We start from the raw sequence: 26,231 nt of genomic DNA, 5'->3' as shown, positions 1-26,231 counted from the left end.
CAATGGGAATAGAGTCGAAGCTTCTCAACTTCTTTAGAAGTGTGATCATGGGAGTAGTCATAGGTTTGGAATCCATCATACCGAACTTTTGTAACATAATGATTATGTACTTTTCCTTTACCAAGATATATCTCATCGGGTTTATGCCAAACCTCCAAGTCCAAATGGTAGTGCATGAGTCCCAAATCTTTCATTTCAAATTCAGCTGCCATCAGCTTCTTACATTCAGAATTTTACGCTCCACACTTGTAATAAATAAACCATTCACATATAGAAGTACAATAATTGGTTCATTCTTCACTATCTTGATGTAGATGTTTGGATCAACAAAACTTTTGACAAAGCCAATCCTTAAAAGATAGGCATCCATTCTTGCACACCAAGCCCTAGGAACTTGCTTTAAGCCAGATAGAGCTTTCTTTATTCTGCAAACATGAGTTTCCCTACTATTTATCTCAAAGCCTTTCGGTTGTTCAATATATACTTCCTCATCAATGGTTCCATTTAGAAAGGTTGTTTTAACATCCATTGATGTATTTCCGTCCCATAGTTGCAGCGAGTGAAACCAAAGATCTAACAGTAGTGTACCTGGCAGTGGAAGCGAAGGTTTCTTCATAATCTATTCCTTCCTTTTGAGAGAAACCTCTTGCAACAAATCTTGCTTTGTATTTGTCTATGCTTCCATCAACAGCGTGTTTAATCTTGAAAATCCATTTGGAAGTGACAACAGATTTGTAGGCTATGTCTAGGAATAACTTCTCAAACCCCATTCTTCATGATAGATTGGTATTCTTCCTGCATTTATTTCTTCCATTCTTCTTGATGAGTGACTTCTTCAAAGGTAGTTGGTTCTACTTCGATTAACTTTGTCATATATGTTGCATACCTGGAGTATCTTTTCGGTCTTTTGCTTTCTCTAAAGTTCCTTTTGTTGCTCCATGTCCTTCGGCATCTTCAAGTGTAGCTCTTAACCAATTTGGCCTCTTCTTTATTTCGGGAATAATTGTAGGTTGAATAGGTTCACTTGGTCCTTCTTCCTCTAGGTTTGTAGGTGACTTGTCATGTTGCTCTTCTTCTCAAATAGTGGTACATTTTCTTCATTGGACTCAATTGGTATATCCTTGGATCTCTTGTAGGCATGATTTTCATCAAATATAACATATCTGCAAACTTTAATTTTTCTATCTTCTTTGATGTAGATTCTATAAGCCTTTGATGAAAGGTTATAACCAATGAAGATAAATTTTATACTTGTAAAGTCTAACTTCTTTCGCTTGTCTTTTGGCAAATGAATGTATGCAGGACATCCAAAGACTCAAAGATGGTCTACACATGGCCTCTTCCCTGAGAACGCTTCTTCTAGTGTCATATTATCAAAGGATTCTATGAGGACTTCTATTTTGTATGTACGTTGTTGTCATGGTTGCTTCTCCCCATAGAAATTTTGGTAGGTTTTGATCAAACATCATAGTCCTTATGCATTCTTCAATGGTTTTATTCTTCCTTTCTGTTACTCCATTATGTTCGGGGTTGTAGGAAAAAATGAGATCTCTCTTAATGCCTACTTCCTTGCAATATGTTATAAGTTCTTTTGAAGTGTATTCACCCCCATTGTCGAATCTCGGAGTTTTTATCTTTCTTTCGGTCAGGGTCTCAACCTCAGATCTAAACTCCTTGAACTTCTCAAATACTTCATCCTTTATCTTGAGAAGATAGAGCCATGTCTTTCTAGAGTGATCATCAATGAAGGTTACATAATATTGGTGGCCTCCAAGAGATTTATTAGACATAGGCCCACTTACATCAGATTGAATGATCTCTATTATCTCCTTAGACCTTGTATCATTGTTTGTAAAGGGTTTCTTAGTATTCTTTTCCAAGGATCATCCCTTGCATACTCCTCCATGTTCCTCCTTGATGTTTGGGATGCCCTTTACCATTTGACTTAGAGAAGGTATTATTTTGTAGTGAATATGTCCATATTTTCTATGCCAAAGTTCATTGGGATTAATTTTCATATGAACAAGGACTTGAGGAGATGGAGTTATAACTCTATTAATCTTCCTTCATAAATCCCAATAACCCTTGCCTTTTCAAAGCTAGAATACTTTCCCCAAGCCAAAATTTTATCATTTACAAAAGCAACCCTATTTCTTTATCTTCTAAACAAAAAATGGAAAGTACATTCTTTTTCAAACCTTGGACATAGAGGATGTTGTTGAGGTGTGCCTTTGCTCCACTTTCTAGCTTCAATGATGTAGATCCAAGGCCCTTGACTGCATAGTTGTCATTGTCTCCAAGCTCCACTACATGTGATGATGATCATTTTGATAGAGTATGAAGTTGTCCACTTTCTCCTGTCATGTGTCTTAAGGCTCCACTATCAATAATCCGTGCATTGTCATCATCAAGTGTACCTGTAAATGCAACCAAGAATCCTCTACTCTTAACTTTCCTAGATAGATTGTAGATGATCCTTCAAATCAAGCTTCTTGCAATTTTCATGAGATTTCCCATCTTCAAATAATTAGCCATTGAGAGAGTGATCTTTTCTACCAAAATTGCTTTCTTTTCTTCAAATGATAGCCTATCAAAGGGAAAACCCAGTGAAACTCTTCCACTAGTAGATTCAAATTAAGATGAGACAATTCAAGACCCTTTTGACTTGGACCAAGGCTGCCTCCAATCACCAAGTCAACACTTCTTTCAAGTAGATGATCTCAACCAAAGTCTCGAGTGTCAACTTCTTAGATGCAACATCAATCCAAAATTTCAGACCTGTAGCTACTTCAAAAGTTTCAACCCCAACTACTAGCCCAAAAACCCTAAAAACTTTGCATGTGTGAGAGAGATGCTCCAAACTTCAATTTTGTTTCTTCCTTCAATTAGGTCTTCTACAATTCGCTCTTTTTTGTCCTCTTTTTCTTGTAAACCAAACTTGTGAGTGTGTGCTTAAAATAAGTCGTCTCTATTTATACTATTTCCATAGGGTTGAATTCCCTCTTTCTGGGTTGATTTCTCTAGGATATTTTGTATTTACATTTATTAAATCATTAATATATATGGTTATATTTTATATTAATTAGTTTTCATTTATTGTAGATGTAATATGGATCAATCTAGATCCATCTTAATTCCAGATCTACCAAGCGCTGGGAGGGATCAAATCTCTATTCGCTTCAAAAGAAGTTTGTGTATCAAAAGATTTGATCCCTCTCAGCACTTGATAGATCCGGAGTTAAAATTTCCTTAAGATGGATCAGCGTAGATCCATCTTAACTCTGAATCTACCAAGTGTTGGGAGGGATCAAATCTCATTCACTTTAAAATAAGTTTGTATATCAAGAGATTCGATCCCTCTCCGCGGTTGGTAGATCCAGGGTTAAAATAGACCCATCAAATAGACCACCCGAACTTAATTCATAATTTTGATAAAAGATGTCTTTACAATTAATTATTAATCCATTTACAAATTAGAGTATTTAATTCTTGATTTATTTATTTATAACTTTTGAATTTCACTTAAAAATTGAAATAGACATTTTCCTATATGTTATTTACTATAATTATTGTTTGTGTTTAATGGCTCTTCATATACAACAAATTTGTAATTGTTTTTATTAAATCATTAATATATATACTTATATTTTATATTAATTATTTTAATGAACCATGGTCAAATTTATTAGTAATTTTTTTATTAATCCTAAATATTATTAAATTATAAATTTAATTTCTATTAAATTCAATATCATATATAAATACGAGTTTAATATATAAATATCACTTTAATCTATAATTCATTAGACCATTCACTTCATTTCACTTCTGTTAAAGTGGATTACAGAAGTAACTTTCATTGTAGACTGGATTTGATTGCGATAAAAATGGTTTTTGATAAACATGTTATGGCCGATAATTTTGTTATAACCCATAGTTTTGTACTTCATATTTAAAAACATTTACTTATGTCAGACAAGTAATCTTACATTATGTCACTACGCAATCAACACTTCTTTACCACCAACATATTGTATCATACAATATGCATTTTAAAAATAAGTGAAATATAACAATAGCCCATTTTGACCATACAGATAAAACGAAATTTTGCAAGATTCAACCTAAGTTTAGGTCATTTAATACGAACTCCTCGAAATAAGAAACCCAAGAAATCCTTGTTTTCTAAACTACCCAGCCCTTCAATCTCCAATAACTGCTGTGTAGCACGTTTTGAATTTAACCCCTTCATTAGACTTGTAATAAAAGCATCTCCACATTTCCATGCACTTACTGCGTTGTAGCACATTTTTTTAACTTAACCCGTCCATTAGGGTTTCATAATTATAGCATACTTCCACATTGCCGTGCACTTGAAAAACACTACTTTGTAGCACGTTATCAATTTAACAGATTCTCACTTACAGATACTTGCATTTTTCCATGTAGTTGAGATACACACTGTTTCATCCTATATGGAGGCATGTGTGTGTTCACTTAATAACTCACTTGCATATATACAAAGCTATAAAATTCAAATGAAAGGCAATATACATATATCACTATAGAAGAGTCTGACAACAATACAAAATAAGAATAATGCTTAAAAATCTTTGATAAAATGGTAAGTATGATACAGGTAAAGAAGAATACCAAAACCTTTTTTTCTGCCATCATTCTCAAATTTATCCGGCAGCCACTTCTTCTCAAGACTTGCAGTGCAAATTTATACAGTGATATAGAACAGTACATAACAGGTGACAAAATAGTGGAAAATAGATTTATCCAAGTTGTCCGATTAGATAAAAAATCTACAAGAGGGATCTCGTCCTCGTCATCAATGATATCTGCAAATATAGGTTCTGAAGTCCTCATGCTATCATAAGAGTTCTCACCCCAGCTATTATTGATATGAACTGCACTCTCTTGATGATCCAACCCTAGTCTTGTGTTCAGCCAATCCGAAACCCTGACAAGAAGCCGAGCCAACCAAGCAACTTCGGTGTCTTCAATTGGACGTCTCATCCAATCACCTCTATATTTAATGTCTGCCCATGTATGGCGACCAAATCCTGGATGTTTCACGAAATGCGATTTTTCACTTTCTGAATTATACATGGATACTAACTCAACTGGAGCCCCCATATCACATGAACCAAAAATTCTGCTTGTCATAACTTTCAGAGCTTCTAGCGAATTCAGACAAGGTAATATCTTCTCTCCTGAGCCTGTCTGAATCCAAGCTTCCGCTCGCAAAATTAGCAACTGCATTTCATTTACACAATTGGGAAACATTTAAGCATCGAGTCTATGCCAGTGGCAACTGAAAAATTCAATCTAGACTTACAGAGAGACATGGTAGAAATCAAAGCATTAAAGGGTTAAAAAGAGAGGGCAAACTGGAAGATTTACTGTTGAAAAAAGATCCAAATACTGTGATTTAAATTTAGCTATATGCACCATCTGCTTTTCCCGCAGATGATTGCAATATGATGAAGCACATGCATTTAATAGAATAATTCTATATATCCATTTAATAATAATAATTGAATTTAACACTGATAACAAAGCTTCAAAAGGGACTGGATTGGAGAGTAAGCTTGCTCTTTTATGCACAAAATCCACAATAACTGTAAAATTGCAATGGGTAGATATTTAAAATCACCCTCCGCATAGCAGTATATGAAAAGGCTTTTTCAGCAAATCAAAACTAATGTACATCAAAAAATTTACAGGCTGGTCCTATAAACTATTAAGCCTGAACCTTAGCTAGACCTACAATTACTGCTCTTTCAAAACTCACGATATAAAACTAATACGAACAATCTATATCAAGAATTAATAATATGTCAACTAACATCCCCCAATGTTACATTGCTAGCATATACTGCCTTTCATGACGAAATTCAACTTCGAAACCGGTAAAAACCATAATTCCCGCAATTGATGCATTTGCGCAGAAAAAGATGCTCCACGCTATCATGACCCCAGTGCAAACCCTAGTTCAAATTGCCTATTTGACATATAACCTAGATTTAACACAAACTTAGGCACTATCGAAAAAAACAAAATAAGAAGGTAACCAGCGCGTAATCTAAAAGGGAAAGCTGGTAGAAATAAACTTCAGAAAACCCCAGCACCTCAAGTCATATGAGGGCAAACAGTCCAACATGAAGTGAACAATAATTCATAATCAAAGACGTGCAAACATGGTTAAACTATGAGTAAGCACGTATGCAGGCAGAAAAGTAGAATGCCACTAATCTTCTATTAATATTTTCCCATACAAATCCTCCTCTGCCTGTATGTCCACAACTTTGACAATAGTTCAATGATGGTAGCTTGAAACTTTCGATATAGAAAACTCCGTTACAGAAACTTTCATGAGAATGTGCATTATGATGATTTTCTACATTCCTAAATCACCGCAAAACTGAAAGACAGGCTGGAGTCCTCAAGCAAGTCATGAATCCTATCCATCCAAGTTTTCAGGACATGTATATGCATACAGACCCATATACAAAATTTTAGAGATCTCCAGATCCAGATACGGCAGAGAAAACGGAAAGTACAAAAAAATATAAAAATATTCATAATTTAAAATATTAAAATTAAAATAAAATAAATCAAAGTCGAGAATCAAAACCATTAGGGATGAAACGACAACCCCGGAAGAGGTGCTTGACACTAAAAAATAAATGGCATTTCCAATTAAAAAATATACATCCCATATATGAATTAAGGAGTAATATTATTACTTATATTGCTTATCTTTATTAGCATTACTAATTACTAGTGTAATCACTGAAATTTTATTGCCATATAATATTTAGTAATATTTTATTATCATATTATTAATAAGTGTAAAATGTTAAGTCGATTGGGTTCATCACAAGTGGTTGGGAGGAATGATTGGGATCCTCCCCACCCATTGGGTTCATCACAAGTGGTTCGGAGGAATGATTGGGATCCTCCCCACCCAAGTTGAATTCCTTCAACTGACTTTGATGTAAGGGCTTTGAGCCTTGTTGCTGAGAAAGAATAATCCCTCGAAGAAATGAACATGCATATTCTTCGTATGAAATATAAAGTATTTTCCACATGAAAATGTGTAAGAAGTTAATTATTAAAAATAGTAGCAAGAACAGGGGGGCAGGAGCAAGAGGGGTTCTATTGGACTCTGATGAAAAAACAGAGATATAATATGCATGGGGGCTCAGGCAAAGCGACCAACAATCAAGCCGAATTCTTGGCCTTGTGGAAAGAACTAGATCTGGCTATTTCAAGGAGAATTCAACATATGATTGTCTATGGAGACTCCATGATTGTCATTCTAACAGGTGAGAAAACCTCAAGGGAAGGTTGAGTTCTTCCACGTAAAGCATCATCTCACTCTGGTGTGGATGCAATGGCAAACAAGGGAGTTTCTCTCAAACCACTAATTTTGGTCCTGGACAAATTCCAATAGCACATTCAACACTTGGCCATGATAAAGCATAGTATACATTGGAGGGGAGAAGTCTTTGGTCTTTTTAAATATAGAGATATGGATCATTATGTGGCTGTCGGAAAGCTGGGCTTATCCTAGCCTCATTCTTCATTTCCCGTTCCAGGATTTTCCTTCTCACTTCGGTGGGTCTTGAAGCATGACATCCACCTGGCTTGTCCATATGTGGGCATGCAGCGGAAGGGACAGATGGATCTCTACCCAACTCGCTATTAAAATTGAAAGGATAGGAAGGGTGATTAAATATTAAATCTGATCTCGAGGAGATTCAAGCATGTCTCAGGTACAATTCTGTTCTGGAGATGGAGGGTGTGTGCAGAGAAATAAATGTTAAATTTGGAAGTATGGTCCTGCGACTGAGCAAAATAGTTAATATCATTGAAATTGAAAAGTGCATTATATAAATGGAGGCAGCAGGATTTGGATATAAGAATAGACCATTTAGCTTCATTTCGCCCAAAAACTTTGCAGGATATCTCAAGATTGCAGGTAGGCAGGGTATATCTGGGTCCAGTTTCAACATGGCTCATTCATCTGGCTCAAAAAAGGATGATTTTGCAATCCACTTGGACAATTCCATGGTGAATTCAGAATATATAGTAACTCTGGTTAACAAGGAAGCAATGAAAACTTCTGGTATACAGGCTCAATTAGTCATCATGAACCAGAAAATTGGTCTTCTACAGACCAAGGTTGAGCAGTTGCTGCTAAACTTTGATTCCATGGAGCATGGCTTGGCCAAATTAGAAGCCGTGTCTGGGATTGTGGCAAGATGGAAGTAGACAGGCAATGTGACAGCGACTTTGGAAGCAGGAGAGTAACATCATATTGCTGCTAAGGTGGCCGAGGAAAGTCTGATCATTGCTCCTCCACAGCTAGGGCAGATGGCAGAGAATCAAGAAGACTTCAGTCCTGATTCCAGTGTTATTGGGCAGGCTATTTAATCTTTCTGTTTGTGAAACAATGTATTGCAAGTATGTTGCTATATTAGGAGTCTTTTAGCGAATATATAGGCTGTGTCAGATCTCTAGTGTGTTAGGTAGTCAGGCTAGAAGGAAAGAAACTCTCTTTTGGTTGATTTTGCACTGCTGATGAAGTATTTACTGAAGATGTAAAGGTTATGGCCTTGAAACAAGACAGCCATTAATAGAAAATCATAACCATTTCTTTAATATATATATATATATATATATTAGCAAGAATATCCATGTTATGGATACAAATTTTACTAATCCTAATAAAGAATCGATGTCTATACCTTATGCTCCGTTATTTAAAATGCATAGTTGATAATAGTTAATTAAATTATTAAACCAATCCACATGACCATAAATAGTTAACATGAACTAGGCACAATTTTATATGATTTTATGGCAATGTTGGGACACAGCCCACAATATTAGTTCAAGGAGAACAGAGGTCTAAATATTGACAACTCCTCCCCTCTAGAAGCAATCAAGGCAAAATACGGTTTTAAAATTTAGAAATTATTTTGAACAAGATCCACTGCACATGCACAGGATCTGTTGGGATTGTCAGGATGCATTTCAGTGCCAGATCCTAGCAAATCCATATCCTGATACCAATTTAATCTGTGGATCTGCAAATCCAGCAACTGAAGGACAAATCCATCTGTCCTGCGAGACCATAATTTCTATTCTTTTGCAGAATAAGAAAAATGCCATCTTTGATCAATCAGTTCTAGTTCCAGACAAGACCTGGGAACAAGTGGTCTACAAGGATGCAAACAGCGGAAGACATGGGACTGTCCAACAAATTCATCCCTGAATATCTGTTATATGCCAAGATGTATCAAAATCTTTATATCTCTTGACACAATAGGTTAAGATGAATTTCTGTGTATAAAATTATCTAAGGTTCATTTTTATATTTCAATGATGGGTCAGAAAACTTTAACCTGATAATATTTGGAAAAAGATATAAAATCTATAAACAACATATGTAGACCCTGGAACTATACGTGCACACAACCCAACAGTGCTGTCTTCTGTTTTGCATTAGGAAGCCACTGGCCCATCAAGGACTTGCATCCATGCTACCTTCCCAAAAATTCAAAAAAAAATAAAAATAATAAATCAGTCGAAATAAAAAGAGTGTAAAATTAGCTATATAGTATAAACTAAAAAAACAAAGTGTAAAATTAATTAGCTATAAACTGAAAAAAATCAATGATGCCTTTGAATCACATTCAATAAATCATTTCTGTACTCTAGTCCTCCCCATATACAACACCCCTGTGTACCCTGCCGTACCCCAGACAAATTCAAATATGTACACCAGCACCAATTATACATTAGAAAAAAAGAGTATCTTTCTTAATTCCAAAAGCTGTGATAAGGTTACATAATACATTTATGATGGTTCAACCAGGAAATCCTGAAACAACTAAGTGTTGCCCCATTTTATGCCTTTAAAGCAACGTGGAAAAAGTCAAAGTTGGGATTAAATCAGCAAGGGTCCAGCAGTTGAAAAAGTCGTTAAAGTTAGGAGTTTTTTTAAAAAGTCGGCAAAATTAAATAAACAAACAAACAAAAAACACAAATATTCATTTTTTTAAATCCCGACTTTTTCAATAAAATCCCGATTTTTTCAAAAAAATAAAAATAAAAGTCGTTAAAGAAACTACCTCATTCACGATTTTTTGGAAAAAGTCCCGATTTAATCCTGACTTTTTCAACTGGGAAAAAATCGGCAAAAAATCGCGTTTTGGGGATTTAATCCCCACTTTTTCCACACTGCTTTAAAGTTTTAAACCCTAATTCCATGTTCAATTTTGCTATGTGAGCTTGGTCCACCAGGAAGCCCTAAAAACTAAGTGTTGCCTTTTTTATTATCTTTAAACCCTAATTTCATGCTCAGTTTGGTTGTGTGAACTTGGAAGAGACCAGCAGAGAAGTGGTGAGGATACAGATCATTATTAGTTGTTTTGGTTGCAGAAAAATGGTAACAAGTGATTTTAGCTTTTGAAAAGGTAGGCATTTCAGAAACCAGATATTCAAAATTGTTTGAAATGGAAAAACAGCACACACGTTTTTAAATAGTACTCTCATAAACTGATTTTCATTTTTCCCACTTATAACCTGTTCATTTTAATATTTTCTTTTATGTTTCTCAAGACTTCCTGCAACCTTTGGTATAGAGACATAAAATTCTTCTATGGATACAATGAAGACAACATATTTCAAGCAAGAAAGGTCAATTTATGGATTGTTATTTATCACAAAATATTCCACCTTGCCAAACATGGATTAAGAAGCTAATGCAATATCTCCAGAAACTGAAAGAAGTGAAGCGAGAGGTTATTCCCGACCTTCCCAAGCACTAGTGCCTGGAAAATGTCATTGGGAGCCAATTGTTCAAAATTAACATAAAAGTATTGTCATGGATATCTTCAATTTTAAACAGTCTTTCTATGCAGATTCATGAGGACATAGCCCTCAGAGAATCGTCAATTTCTGGATTGTTACTTATCACAAAATATTCCACCTTGCCAAACATGGACTAAGAAGCTAATTCAATATTATCTCCAGAAACTGAAAGAAGTGCAGCGAGAGGTTATTCCCCACCTTCCCAAGCACTGGTGCCTGGAAAATGTCATTGGGAGCCAATTGTTCAAAATGAACATAAAAGTTGTTAATTTTAGACAACAATGGTATGTTCCATGCTTAAGAGTACTTTTACTTCAATTTCTTTATTAGCCCAATATCAATATTGTAAAGTTTTGTAGATGTTCTATGCTAAGAGCAATTTCACTTTTCTCACAGCAATCATACAAGTAGATAAGCAAAATGCAGATAGAACATATAAGCAGATCTTACAGAAGACAAATCAGAAACAAGAAAAATGTATGTGTTTGTTTCGGCGGTCAACAGGATGCTTCAACCAGCAAAGTCTCCTTTGGTCAGCCAGCCCAGCATGTGTCACAACAACCCTCCAACCAGTAGATGAGTCAACCCAAGTCAGTTCTACAAAAGTCAACGCTGTCCTGAAAAGTCAACGCAGGGGCAGCAAGCTAAAAGTCAACGCAGCAGCAAAACGGTCAACCCTTTGACCTCGATTTTTGTGCCAGGTAGTATGGCCTTCAAAAATCGAACCTCCCACAAGTTTTCAGCTTGTTTGGACCAAGCGTTGACCAAAGTCAACGCTGGTCAAACTTCTGCGAAACCCTAGCAGCAGAAAAATCCTCTTCGTCCTTTCCACGTGTGGCTGAAATTCGTCCTCCAGGTAGCTCGTACTTTTTAGGATGAGAGAGGAAGATGTGAGTTGTTTTTGTGATCAAATTCTCTCCAACTTTTCCTGTATATATATATCCATCAATGAGGGTGTGTGACACATCTGTTGGGCATGTGAGCCTACATTACAAAACTGGCTGACCTTTGCACATATAATTTATTAAGAATAATAAATTCAAAATATAAGTTCTACTCATCGGATTAAGACTATTTTCATATGGATTTTACACCTCTCAGAAAGAGGAATCCAACAAAAATATTAGCCTCTTAATCTGAGCATCAGAACATGGAATTTGGACCTAGTTGTCCAAATTTAACACTCCCTCTCAACTAGGGAGAACTCCATCTATTAGTGCAATTAACATCGTGAGTCATCCCGCCGAAACTTGCTTTGCTGGCTTCTTTATTTCAGAACAGAAGTGGGTCAGTCACAAAGACATCATTCCCCGACTGACATAATCAGTCCAGAGGTCCCAGACCTCACAAATCTTGATCCCAAATCAAGTGGTTGGACCATGCCATCCTAGATAGAGAGTACGGCAATCTCTGATGCGTCCATCAGTCTTTGCTAATAGTCTCTAGCTTTTCCACACCTCATTGGCCAAATGAGAGGTACTTCCCATGAGCCATGAACTCAATGGGTAGGATGCATACGGGGCACAGATTAAATGAGTGGCGAACCAGCTCAATAATCACAAGGGTGGGGCAGAAGCATTATGAGTGCTTATAGCTCCGAGAAGCTATCCCCAAAGCCCCCAGAGCTCCCAGAGCTCATTGTCCAACAGGACCCACATCATAGGGTCTTTCCACGACACCAAGACTCTCACGGAAGGTTAGGAACTTGACCTTCCCCAGGGGCTTAGTGAGAATATCCGCGACCTGCTCATCAGTTCCTATATGATCGAGCCTTACGGCGCCTCGCTGTACCATATCCCGGATAAAGTGGTACCTGATATCAATATGCTTGGATCGGTCGTGGAACACAGGATTCTCAGTCATACGAATCCCACTCTGATTATCACAGAGTATTACAGTGGTATCTAGCACATGTTGGAACAGCTCACTAAAGAGCTTCCTCAACCAAACTGCTTCACAACAGGCCATACTAGCAGCAATGTATTCGGCCTCCGCGGTGCTCAAAGCCACCGACTTCTGCTTCCTGCTCATCCATGAGATCGAAGCAGAACCAAGATTGAAACAGCATCCAGATGTGCTCTTACGATCCACCACACTGCCAGCCCAATCGGCATCAGTATATCCCCGGAGTATCACACTCCCGGCAGTGTATCTCAGCCCATGGTTTATCGTGCCCCGAAGATATCTCAAAAGATTCTTGGCACCAACCCAGTGAAAATGATGAGGCTCAACCATCTGTTGACTCAAAGTATTCACTGCAAAACATATGTCCGGACGGGTGTTCACTAAGAACATCAAAGCTCCTATGAGTTGACGATACTCAGTAGGATTGGCCAAGATAGGCCCTGCAGCGCTGCCACTCAACTTCTTAAAGTTGAGTTCCATTGGTGTCGACACGGACTTACAGTCCACCATCCCAAATCTTTCCAGAAGCTTCACAATATACTTTCCTTGAGAAAGGAAAATCTCTCCAGGTCTCTGCCAGACCTCCAGGCCTAGGAAATAGTGCATCAGTCCTAGGTCTTTCATCTCGAACTCAGCAGCAAGCTCCCTCTTACATTGATGAATGAGAGGGTCATCACCTGTCAGGAAGAGGTCGTCCACATACAGCACTAGAATGAGAGGCTTTCCTTCCTCAACCTTAAAGTAAAGGTTTGGATCAGCATTGCTTCCTCAACCTTAAAGTAACTATCCATCCTCTCATACCAAGCTCTGGGTGCTTGCTTTAACCCATAGAGGGCTTTCTTCAACCTGCAGACATAAGTGTCTCGATCTTGAACTTCAAATCCCAGAGGTTGTTCTACATACACCTCTTCCTTTATTGCACCATGCAGAAAAGCAGTCTTGACATCCATTTGATGAAGACTCCATCCTTGCGTAGCAGCAAGGGCTATGATGGATCGGATGGTGGTATATCGAGCCACAGGTGCAAATATATCGTCATAGTCAATTCCTTCCTTTTGAGAGAAGCCACGGGCAACAAATCTTGCCTTAAACTTTTCAGCACTCCCATCAGATCCATGTTTAATCTTGTAGAGCCATTTAGCGGTGACAACAAATTTGTCCTTCGGTCTCGAGACCACATCCCAGACATCATTCTTCATAATAGCCTCATATTCTTCATGCATAGCATCCTTCCAGACTTGATGCTTGATGGCTTCTTCAAAAGATCCAGGTTCAGATTGTATAATAGTACTCATGGCAGCTAGATACCCTTGGTATCTACACGGCTTCTTGCTTTCTCGGAATGTTCCCCTTGGGGCAGCATGACCCTCAGCATCTTCGAGGGTGTCCCTGAGCCATGATGGCCTCTTTCCTAGAGAAGGGGAAGGATCAATAGGGTCCATTGGCTCTTCAACATCAGGCATAGTCTCATCCTGAGGTTCTTCCAGATTTCCAGGTCTTTCTTCATGGTTTTCTTCAGATCTAGGAAGATCTACTACTTTCTTCAGGGAAGCATCTTCATCAAAAGTGACATCATGGCTTATCTCAACTTCCCTTTGACCAGGTACATAGACTCTATATGCCTTAGAAGTCTCACTGTAGCCCACAAACATTCCTTTCTTCCCAGTAGCGTCCAGCTTACTTCTCTTTTCTTTCAGCACATGAAAATAGACAGGACATCCAAAAATTCTAAAATGTGAGATATCAGGTTTCTTACCAGAGAAAACCTCTTCGGGAGTTTTGGAGTCCAAAGCGAAATGAGGGCATCAGTTTTGAATGTACACAGCAGTATTTGCAGCTTCTCCCCACAGAAACTTTAGAAGACCCTGGTCACATAGCATGGCACGGGCAGCTTCCACAATAGTCCTATTCTTGCGTTCAGCAACACCATTCTGCTCAGGAGTATATGCAGTGGTAGTCTCCCTCTTAATGCCAGCTTCTCTGCAAAAGTCTTTGAACTCATTTGACTCATATTCAGTGCCATTGTCAGTCCTCAAAATCTTGATCTTCTTTCCGGTCATATTTTCCACCAAGGCTTTGAAGGTACGGAACCACATGAAAGCCTCATCCTTCTTCTTCAAGAAGTATATCCAGGTTTTGCAAGAGAAGTCATCAGTAAATGTCATATAGTAAGAACATCCCCCCAGGGATGTTACAGGCAACATACCGGAAAGATCAGAATGGACCAGTTGCAATATCTCAGATGTCTTTGTGACACTTGAGGGGAAAGGTCCCCTTGTATGTTTTCCTTCAGCACAGCCCTTACATACACCTTTATGATTATTTCCAAAATCAGGCATCCCTGTCACCACCTTCCTTGCTTCGGGAAGAGCCTTGTAATGAAGGTGTCCAAATCTTCGGTGCCATAGTTCGGTTTGACGGATAGTATCACAAGTCATAGCTCCCAACGGACTCCTTCCAACCTGGTAGAGTGTACCAACTCTAAAACCAATTGAGATAGCTTCCTTGAAGCTCTTCTTCCACATGAGTACCTTTCCATCAGAGAAAGTTACATTGAATCCTTTGTCTTCCATGGCAGATACAGACACAAGGTTCTTCTTCAATTTGGGTACATAGAGTACATCTTGTAGATGGAGGACTTGTCCTTGAGACAAGTGGAGGGTCACAGTCTCGGTCCCTTTCACAGGATAAGTGGCATTATCCCCAAGGGTAATTTCTAGATTAGTATCCCTTTCAACCATGTCAGAAAGTGCTTCCTTGAATCCGGTGATGTGTCTTGAGGCACCACTATCGATTAGCCAGACATCCATAGTGTCGGGCGGAGATGCAGCTGAGAGAGCAGATATTAGAATATACTCATTTCTTTTATCAACAACATTAGACTCCTCATACCTGGTATTTCTGGTCCTTTTAGAAGGTGGATGGTTTCCTTCAAAGTGAGCCTTCCTCTTTCCTTTGGATTTGTCATTTCTTTGATTCCCATTCCTTCGGTTGTTGTTGTTGTCGTCACTATCGGGAGAATTCTTCTGGAAGGGGCATTCTCTAGCATAGTGTCCAGTCCTATGGCAGGTGAAACATTTACCCTTCTTCTTTTGAGTCTTAGTCCTTCCTTTGTCCTTGGAACCACCAGAGTTCTTCTTTCGGGAATGAGCAACATAGGCAGCATTTCTTTCATTATCAAATTCCTTCATCCTTGTTTCTTCTTGCATACATCTAGACAGAAGCTCATCAAAGTTAGGGATGGTATTATTGTTGAGAATGGTAGTTGTGAATACTTGCCATTCATATGGAAGTCCTCCAAGTGCGGTGAGAACCATCTCACGATCAGCTATTGTCTCCCCAATAGCTAGCAGATTGTTCCTGGTTTCGGTCAACTTCATAAAGAAAGTTTGAATAGACTCGTCTCGGCCCTTCTTCATATTCTTCAACTTGTTCTTGAGGAATAGCACTTGGTTCACATTGTTTACTCGGAACATAAGTATCAGTTTGTCATACATCTCCTTGGATGTGCCTAGTTCAGATATGTAGGCAACCAGACTCTTATTTATGGATTCCCTGATCAGCAGTTTTGCTCTGATTTCTCCCTTCTTATACTTGTGTTTAACAGCAGCAGAGGCATTTGATGGAGGTTCTTGAATCTTCCCTGTCACATGATCTAGGAGATCATGATCTTCTAATTTGAGATCTAATAACATCTTCCAGGCATGGAAGTCATCACTTCCAGTCAGCTTGTCATTCTCCCTGAATTCAAGCTTAGAGGAATCCATTTCCTTCGATGATGATTGCTATAGATAGAGTTTGTCTTCACCTCAGCTCTGATACCATGTAAAGTTTTGTAGATGTTCTATGCTAAGAGCAATTTCACTTTTCTCACAGCAATCATACAAGTAGATAAGCAAAATGCAGATAGAACATATAAGCAGAGCTTACAGAAGACAAATCAGAAACAAGAAAAATGTATGTGTTTGTTTCGGCGGTCAACAGGATGCTTCAACCAGCAAAGTCTCCTTTGGTCAGCCAGCCCAGCATGTGTCACAACAACCCTCCAACCAGTAGATGAGTCAACCCAAGTCAGTTCTACAAAAGTCAACGTTGTCCTGAAAAGTCAACGCAGGGGCAGCAAGCTAAAAGTCAACACAGCAGCAAAACGGTCAACCCTTTGACCTCGATTTTTGTGCCAAGTAGTATGGCCTTCAAAAATCGAACCTCCCACAAGTTTTCAGCTTGTTTGGACCAAGCGTTGACCAAAGTCAACGCTGGTCAAACTTCTGCGAAACCCTAGCAGCAGAAAAATCCTCTTCGTCCTTTCCACGTGTGGCTGAAATTCGTCCTCCAGGTAGCTCGTACTTTTTAGGATGAGAGAGGAAGATGTGAGTTGTTTTTGTGATCAAATTCTCTCCAACTTTTCCTGTATATATATATCCATCAATGAGGGTGTGTGACACATCTGTTGGGCATGTGAGCCTACATTACAAAACTGGCTGACCTTTGCACATATAATTTATTAAGAATAATAAATTCAAAATATAAGTTCTGCTCATCGGATTAAGACTATTTTTATATGGATTTTACACCTCTCAGAAAGAGGAATCCAACAAAAATATTAGCCTCTTAATCTGAGCATCAGAACATGGAGTTTGGACCTAGTTGTCCAAATTTAACAAATATCCAGTTTAGCAATCACATCAACATGATAGTAAAATGCAGATAGAACATAAACTATACACTAGAAGACAAGCCAAGACAAGAGGACACAAGATGTGGCACCAGCGAGGGACAAACTCCAATGTCGGGAAACCCTTGATCAATTCTTCTTATAGTCTTCAATAGTTCAGCAGAAACTTGAAAGAGATAGTACAATTTACAAATATGATAATTTATAACAGCAGCAAAAAGAGCCCTAACCAAAAAAGTCAACGCTGATCAACAGGGCAGATTTGACCCTCAACAATTCGGTCAACTTCAGCCTCCAACAGCAAGATGAATCAGCCCGCAAAACAGTCCAAAATCAGCCCAGTGAAAATCTAATCAAACAGTCAACCTGCGGTCAGCCCTAGTTGCAGTCAACGCTGGTCAAAGTCAACAGATTGCCTCAATTTCTGTGCCCAAAAATGCAGCCTGCTGGGACAAAATTTCTCCACCACAAATCACAGTCAAAGAGGTCAAGGCTGCTAGTCAACGGTTGGTCAAATTGTCCCTGAAATTCGGTCAACACAGTCAACGCCCAAAACAAAAACTCGTCCTTCTTTCCTTCGCACGTGTGGAGAGAGATGCTGCCCAGAAATGCATACCCAATCAATGAGGAGAGAGAGAGAGAGAGATGTGTGAAGATAAGTAGATGAGTATGTCCAAATGAGGCTAAGTCATCTTCTATTTATATGCAACGTTCAGGATGAAGATGAATAGACGTGACTATTGGGCTTTTGAGCCTACATAAGTTTGCTGGCCGACCTTGACAATTTGTCCATACTCAAAATAAATTCATAGCTTCATTTGTACATGTCAAACCTGGATGATCTCTAGATCAATTCTACACCTCTCGGAGAGAGGAATCCAAGAAATATATCAGCTGTCATAAATAAGATGATCCATGTGGAGTTTGGCCCTAGTTGCCAATTTTAACACTCCCTCTCAACTGAGTTGAACTCTATCTGTTAATCCATCTGCCAATCTGTACTATCTCTGCCATCAATGCACTACTCTGCTCTGCTGAACTATGAAGAAGAAGAAGTGATCGAGAACGTATCATACCATTCTCTACTGACCCGAAGTCAGTCCCAATCAAAAGAGTGTCTCATACCACTCTTACTGACCCGAAGTCAGTTCCAATCAAAAGAGTGTCTCATACCACTCTTACTGACCCAAAGTCAGTTCCAATAGATCCCATATCAATATTGGACATCCTAGCATAGGGAGTACAGTAGTACACGATGCGTCCATCGGTAGTACTATGGTCCCTATCCTCATTTACCTACTCAATCGCCAGATGAAAGGTACTTCCAATGAGTCCCAGACTGCATGGGTAGGATGTCTCGACAAGAGAAGGATGAACCACTTGTCTTGCTCACACGTCGCCAAGGGGTATCACAGGAGAAGGATGAACCACTCACCCTGTACACAACAAACCACTAGGGGAAGGTTGAACCACTCACCCTATGGTTGTTCACCGCTCCAAGAAAAACCCCAAGCCCCCCCTCGAAGCTCCCAGAACTCAATGTCCATCTCATACAAGACCCTAATTAGAGGGGTCTCTCCATGACTCCAAGTCGTTCTCGGAAGGCCAAGAATTTGACCTTCCCTAGGGACTTTGTCAAAACATCGACAACCTACTCATTAGTCCCAATGTGATGGAGCCTTATTACTCCTCGTTGTACCATATCCAGGATAAAGTGGTACCTGATATCTATATGCTTGGAGCGATCATGAAACACAGGATTCTTTGATAATTGGATCCCACTCTGGTTGTCGCAGAGGATCACGGTGGTATCAAGCACATGTCCAAACAGCTCAATGAAGAGCTTCCTCAACCAGATAGCTTCACAGGCGGCCATAATAGCAACTATGTATTCGACCTCGACGGTGCTCAAGGCAACCGATTTCTGCTTCTTGCTCATCCAGGATATCGAAGCAGAACCTAAAGAAAAACATCCAAAAGTGCTCTTGCGATCCACCACATTGTCAGCAATATCAGCATCAAAATAACCATGCAGACTCACATTTTCGACAGTGTATTTGAGTCCATGACTAATTGTGCCCCGAAGATATCTCAAAAGATTCTTGGCAACAATCCAATGTATATGATGAGGCTCAACCATGTATTGGTTCAATGGGTTAACTGCAAAACATATGTCCGGGCGAGAGTTCACCAAGAACATCATTGCTCCTATGAGTTGATGATACTCAGAAGCATTTTCCAATTCAAGTCCAGCAACACTACCACATAACTTCTTAAAGTTAAGTTCCATCGAAGTAGTCACAGGCTTGCAATCTACCATCCCAAATCTTCCCAATATCTTCACAACATAATTTCCTTGAGAGAGGAAAATTTCACCCGGCTTTTGCCATACCTCCAAACCTAGGAAGTAGTGCATCGGTCCTAAGTCCTTCATCTCAAAATCAGAAGCTAACTCCCTCCTACATTTGTGAATGAAAGGGTCTGCACTTGTCAAAAAGAGGTCGTCCACATAAAGTACCAAGTACCAGAATGAGAGGTTTATCATTTTCAACTTTAAAGTAAAGGTTCGGATCAGCTTCACTTCTAGTAAAATGATAGTAAAATGCAGATAGAATCATAGAACATAAACATAAACAATAGAAGACAAACCAAGACAAGAGGACACAAGATGTGGTACCAACCAAGGACAAACCCCAATGTGGGGAAACCCTTGATAAATTCTTCTTATAGTCTTCAATAGTTCAACAAAGATAGTACAATTTACAAATCTGATAATTTATATAGCAGCAAAAAGAGCCCTAACCAAAAAACTCAACGCTGGTCAACATGGCAGATTTGACCCTCAACAATTCAGTCAACTTCAACCTCCAAGCAGCAAGATGAATCAGCGCTCAAAACAGTCTGAAACCAGCCCCATCAAAATCTAGTCAAACAATCAACCTGCGGTCAGCCCTAATTGCAGTCAACACTGGTCAAAGTCAACGGATTGCCTCAATTTCTATGCCCAAAAATGCAGCATGCTAGGACAAAATTTCTCCAACAAAAATCCCAATCAAAGAGGTCAATTGCTGGTCAACGCTTGGTCAAATTATCCCTGAAATTCGGTCAACGCCCAAAACAAAAAACTCGTTTGTCTTTCCTTCGCACGTGTGGAGAGAGATGCTGCCTAGAAATGCATACCCAATCAATGAGGAGAGAGAGAGATATGTGAAGATGAGTGTGTCCAAATGAGGCTAAGTCATCTTCTATTTATATACAACGTTGAGGATGAATAGACGTGACTATTGGGGTTCTGTGCCTACATAAGTTTGTTGGCCGACCTTGACAATTTGTCCATAATCAAAATAAATTCATAGCTTCATTTGTACATGTTAGAATCGGATGATCTCTAGATCAATCCTACGCCTCTCAGAGAGAGGAATCCAAGAAAAATATCAGTTGTCATAAATAAGATGACCCATGTGGAGTTTAGCCCTAGTTGCCTTTTAACAAAAGTATTGTCATGGATATCTTCAATCTTAAACCAGTCTTTCTATGCAGATTCAAGGAGTCATAGCCCTCGGAGACTATCAAATCCTGAATCAAAGAAAATCAAAGTTGAAAAGCTACTGCAAGCATTCCTATCCTTGGGTATTAAGTGTTCTTTTCTTACACCAAATAAAGAGAAGCAACTTTAGAAGGGTGGTCATAGTTCCTTAATTTAACAGATATCCAAATTCTGGAATGATTGTTTTCTTCCAATAATTCATAATTTGGTTGGAAACTTCAAAGCTCTCTATCGAAATGAAGTTGGACACACAACAAAATCCGTGTAAATTTTCATTATAGTAAGGCTCTCCCATCAAAGTTGTTCTTATCTTCTCTGAAAGATGGGTCTCATTCCTATTACCCAATAAAAAGTGGGTAACCCATAGGAGAAATTTGTATCCTCCTTAGACAGCCAACTAGCCCCCCTATTGATCAAGGCTTGATATAATGCCATGGAACCTCCTCTAAGGCCTATTTCATATTTCTTTCTCCCATTCGGCATTCCTTGAAGGAAGGTGGATCTTTTATCAATAGGTATTTTAACCATTTTGTAATCATGTGTTTTTACTTACTGTTTTGGGGCATAGTGATATGAATAAAGCAGGTGATCCAAATGATCAACCAATCTCACTTCATGAGTGTCTAACCTTTGATCCTAGTCCAATGGAACCTCCTCTGAGGCCTTAAGGTTATAGGAAGGATGTTATAGGGGGGGGCTCTGATTGAAGTAGGGTGCCCATGATATTCCATACTTACCCTATATCCATACTTCGAGCAAGTGGTCATTAGTCATTGGGATTGGTGCTCTCTCATCCTCGTACTTGGGTCTGCGCCAGAAAACAAGCACTAGAGATTGATGCAACTAAAAAATAGACCAGCCTAGATCCATCTTAACTTCAAATCTACCAAGTGCCAAGGGATCAAAATTTCTTTTCAAATTTGCAGCGCAAGAGATTTGATCCCTTTCAACACTTGGTAGATCCACATTTAAGATGGATCTAGATTGCTTTTATTTTTAAAATGAAAATATTTATAAATATAAATTTATTTATTATTTTATTATTTTTAATCAAATTATTTTAAATTGATATATCTTTTTGCATGTAGGTTTTCACAGTCATAATTATGTTGATGCTGAGAGTTTCTTATGGAATATTGTGTGGTATCATTGAGATGTCTGACATTTTGGGAGAACATTCACCCATCTTCAAGACATAAAGCTTTGATAATGATACAAACACGAGTAGACCGCGAATAAATAGAGAAAGAATGTGATCATTAGGGGGAATGAAGAGAATGTGAAAGGTAATTAATAATTTTTAATTTTAGAGGAGATTGGTCAGATTAGATTAAAATATGAAGGATTAATTAATACAATTAAAATAATAAACTACTAAATAATTAGATAAGAGAAAATAAATTAAAATATTGGTCAAATGATAATAAATTAATAATATATTTGATTTAGGTCAAATTGGCTAAATACTAAATTAATGGATAAATGATAGTAATTGGTAAAAAATGGAAAATTAGGAATAAAATAATTAATGGCCAAAAATAAAATAATAGAAATAAAATAGATTATGGTAAAATTGAATTTTTACTATAGAGATGAGAGTATATTATTTATATAGCATATTATTATTGGATTAGAGAAGAATAAAAATAGTTACACTTAAATGGGTTAGAAAATGAAAGAAAAGAAAACATAGAATAATGATTTGGTCAAATTGAAATTAATATGATACAAGTAAGGGATAATTAGTTATATTAACATAATGAAAAGAATATTTTTTATTAAATTATTGGATTAGAGAACAATAAATTTAAATAAAAGTTAATTTGAAAAAAAAAAAATAAGTTAATTTAATTTAAAACTTAACTTTTCCTATTATGATTTTATTTCATAAAGTTTAAATTTCAAAATTTTATAAAATTTAAATTTGATTGGAACTAAATCCCATATTACAAATAAATTTAAACAAAATTCTATAAAATTTAAATTTGATTGGAACTAAATCCCATACTACAAATAAATTTAAACAAGGGAAAATGTCATAAAAAACAAATTCACATGATTTTGGTAGACATTCATCATTATTCCAAATTTTATTTATTATCCCTTTTCACTATATCAAAACAAACTTCATGCTTCACCTTAGTCAGAGAAAGTTAAACTATATGGAAGCAAACTTCATTATTCACCTTACACAAACAAACTTAAACTATCTTTTTTGGTAGCACATTCCATGAGTTTTTACATTAGCAAACCTCACCTCTAATTCCTCACTACCGCTGAATTTAGAGCATGAATTCCCTTAAAAGTAGAAAATGATGACATGAAAGTCTTAGTTCCCCGCAAAAATCCTGATGACATTGTAACATAAATCTATATGATACGTGCTAAAGAAACATTTTTCGTTCATGGAGTGGGTTACTTTGAAGAAATCTAGCACGATCTAAACATCTGGTTCCATAGATACATACTACTACTTATGAAAACCTATTCATTAGAATTTTGTCTTTAAATAGACTACATTAGATAAGAACACCATGGGCAAAACCATGGGCTCTCAAAACCTAGAGTCAAAAACCACTAATGCTTACATGCATGGCATGGCATGATAGTTGTTGTATATCTGATAAAATTTGATACTTTTAAATAGGTTACATTAGATAAGAATACCATGGGAAAAACCATGGGTTGTTAAAAACCTAGAGCCAAAAATCTGGGAACAACTAATTTACCTCAATTTTATTTCAATTATTTATGTTATATTTTATATTTTTATTTCATTTTATTTTTATTTTTATTTTTATTTTTACTTTGATGTAATTTAACAAAGTCAAAATGTTTAATATGACAAGATATTACAACATCTCTTCCATACTAGGCTTTTTATTTTATTTTATTTTATTTTATTATTTTTATTTTTATTTTTATGTAATTTCACTGAGTCAAAATGTTTAACAAGACAGGACAAGACATTACAACATCTCTTCCATAAATTTTCCGTTCATGGAGTGGATTAATGTGAAGAAATCTAGCACAATCTAAACATCTAGTTCCATAGATACATATTACTACTTACGAAAACCTATTCATTAGAATTTTGTCTTTAAATAGACTACATTAAATAAGAATACCATGGGCAAAACCATGGGCTCTCAAAACCTGGAGTCAAAAAAACACTTAACATGACATGACACAATGGTTGTTATACATCTGATAGAATTTGATGTTTTTAAATAGGTTGCATTACTGAAAAATACCATGGGAAAAAACATGGGTCGTTAAAAACCTGGAGCCAAAAAACTGAAACTAGGATTGACTAATTTACCTCAATTTTATTTTAATTACTTATTCTTGATTTCTTTTAATTTTATTTTATTTTTATTTTTACATAATTTGACAAAGTCACAATGTTTAATAAGACAGGACATTACAACATCTCTTCCATACAAAGTTAGAGAATAATAAAAGTGACAAAATCCACTCTAAAAGAAAAAATGCAAATGATGGTAGAGATTAAAATTAGCATGAGGGCAAAAGTCTAGGAGGAGCTCTACCCCCCTCATTAGCCATCACTTGTTTCCTAGAGCACTTGATCCTCCACACATAAAATGTAACCCTTGTATTGTCTCAACCCTAATGAGAAATAAACCACCTTATCTTAAGGGGTTATAAATGCTAAATCTATCAAATGCAAGCTTGGGCTCCTAAGTTACACACCCATATCAAAGTATTATAAAAAAAAGAATAAAATCACCATAGGGGTGGAAAAAGCAAGTTGACAAAAGGAGTAAATCATAACTCGTGCTTCCACGATTGCTCCCTCCTTACATCTATACACTAAGGATTTTGGACCACCATTGGTCGGTCACTTGGTTATGGCACCAGGCCCTAAAGTCTTGCCCAGTCCATTACCACCATCTACACTTTCACCTATGGACTAATGGGTTGACCCGGTACTTGTCACTTCCCCTTGGGGTTTAGAAACACCTAAAAGGGTTATCCATCTAACCATCTCAAACAGGGCAACACATAACAAGACAAGACATTACAACATCTCTTCCATAAAATTTTCGTTCATGGAATGGGTTACTATGAAGAAATCTAGCATGGTCTAAACATCTAGTTCCATAATACATATTACTACTTATGAAAACCTATTCATTAGATTTTTATGTCTTTGAATAGACTACATGGGCTCTCAAAACCTAGAGTCAGAAAACACTAAACATGACATGACACAATGGTTGTTGTACATCCGATAGAATTTGATGTTTTTAAATAGGTTACATTAGAGAACAATACCATGGGAAAAATCATGGGTTGTTAAAAACCTGGAGCCAAAAAATTGGGAACGACTAATTTACCTCAATTTTATTTTAATTATTTATTCTTTATTTTATTTTTTATTTTTATTTTTACATAATTTGACTAAAGTCAAAATGTTTAATAGGACAGGACATTACAACATTTCTTCCATACTAGGTTAGAGAGCATCTCTCAGCGCAATAAAAGCGAAGAAAGTTGCACTGAAAGAAAGAAAAATGCAAATGATTGTAGAGAATAAAATTAGCATGTGGGCAAAAGTCTATGAGGAGCTCTACCCCCCTCATCGGCCATCACGTATTTCCTAGAGCACATGATCCTCCCCACATAAAATGTAACCCTTGTATTGTCTCATCAACCCTAATGAGCAAAAAACCACCTTATCTTAAGGAGTTATAAATGCTAAATCTCTCAAATGCAAGCTTGGGCTCCTGTGCTACACACCCATAGCAAAGTATTATTAAAAAAAAGGCAAAAGTACCATAGGGGTGGAAAAGCAAGTTGGAAAAAGGGGTGAATCGTAACTCCATGCCTCCACGATTGCTCCCTCCTTACATCTATACAATAAGGATGTTGGACCACCATGAGTCGGTGACTTGGTTATGGCACCTGGTCCTAAAGTCTTGCCCAATCCATTACCACCATCTACACTTTCACCTATGGACTAATGGGTTGACCTCATACCTGTCACTTCCCCTTGGGGGTTGGAAACACCTAAAAGGGTTATCCATCTAGCCATCTCAAACATAAGAGAGGGAACACCTATACGAGACTTAGTCTAGTTAGATATTTGAAGGTGGTCTTTTGTGAAGTATTGGTTGTGCCCCTAACTTTAAGTAGGGTCCACCATGTCGCATCTATGGTTTTAGTTGCCTAATGATTGTTGAT

The 26,231-nt window shown here is 37.4% G+C and overlaps 1 protein-coding gene across 1 annotated transcript in view; it reads right to left on the bottom strand.

Moving 5' to 3' along the window:
- Positions 1-4,497: 4,497 nt before the first annotated feature.
- LOC149258464 (uncharacterized) overlaps positions 4,498-26,231 on the bottom strand; it is a 43,091-nt gene continuing 21,357 nt past the window's right edge. The window contains exon 4 of the mRNA XM_089418250.1: positions 4,498-5,265. Coding sequence (XP_089274376.1) covers positions 4,498-5,265 — 768 coding nt within the window. The remainder of the gene's footprint in view (positions 5,266-26,231) is intronic.

This window comes from Pinus tabuliformis, chromosome 6 (genome assembly GCF_031772625.1).
Source record: "Pinus tabuliformis cultivar Carrire ecotype Pingquan chromosome 6, CPIR1, whole genome shotgun sequence".
In the NCBI taxonomy this organism is placed as follows: Eukaryota; Viridiplantae; Streptophyta; class Pinopsida; order Pinales; family Pinaceae; genus Pinus; species Pinus tabuliformis.
The sequence above is the reverse complement of the archived record's forward strand: the minus strand, read 5'-3'. Positions and strand labels throughout refer to the sequence as shown.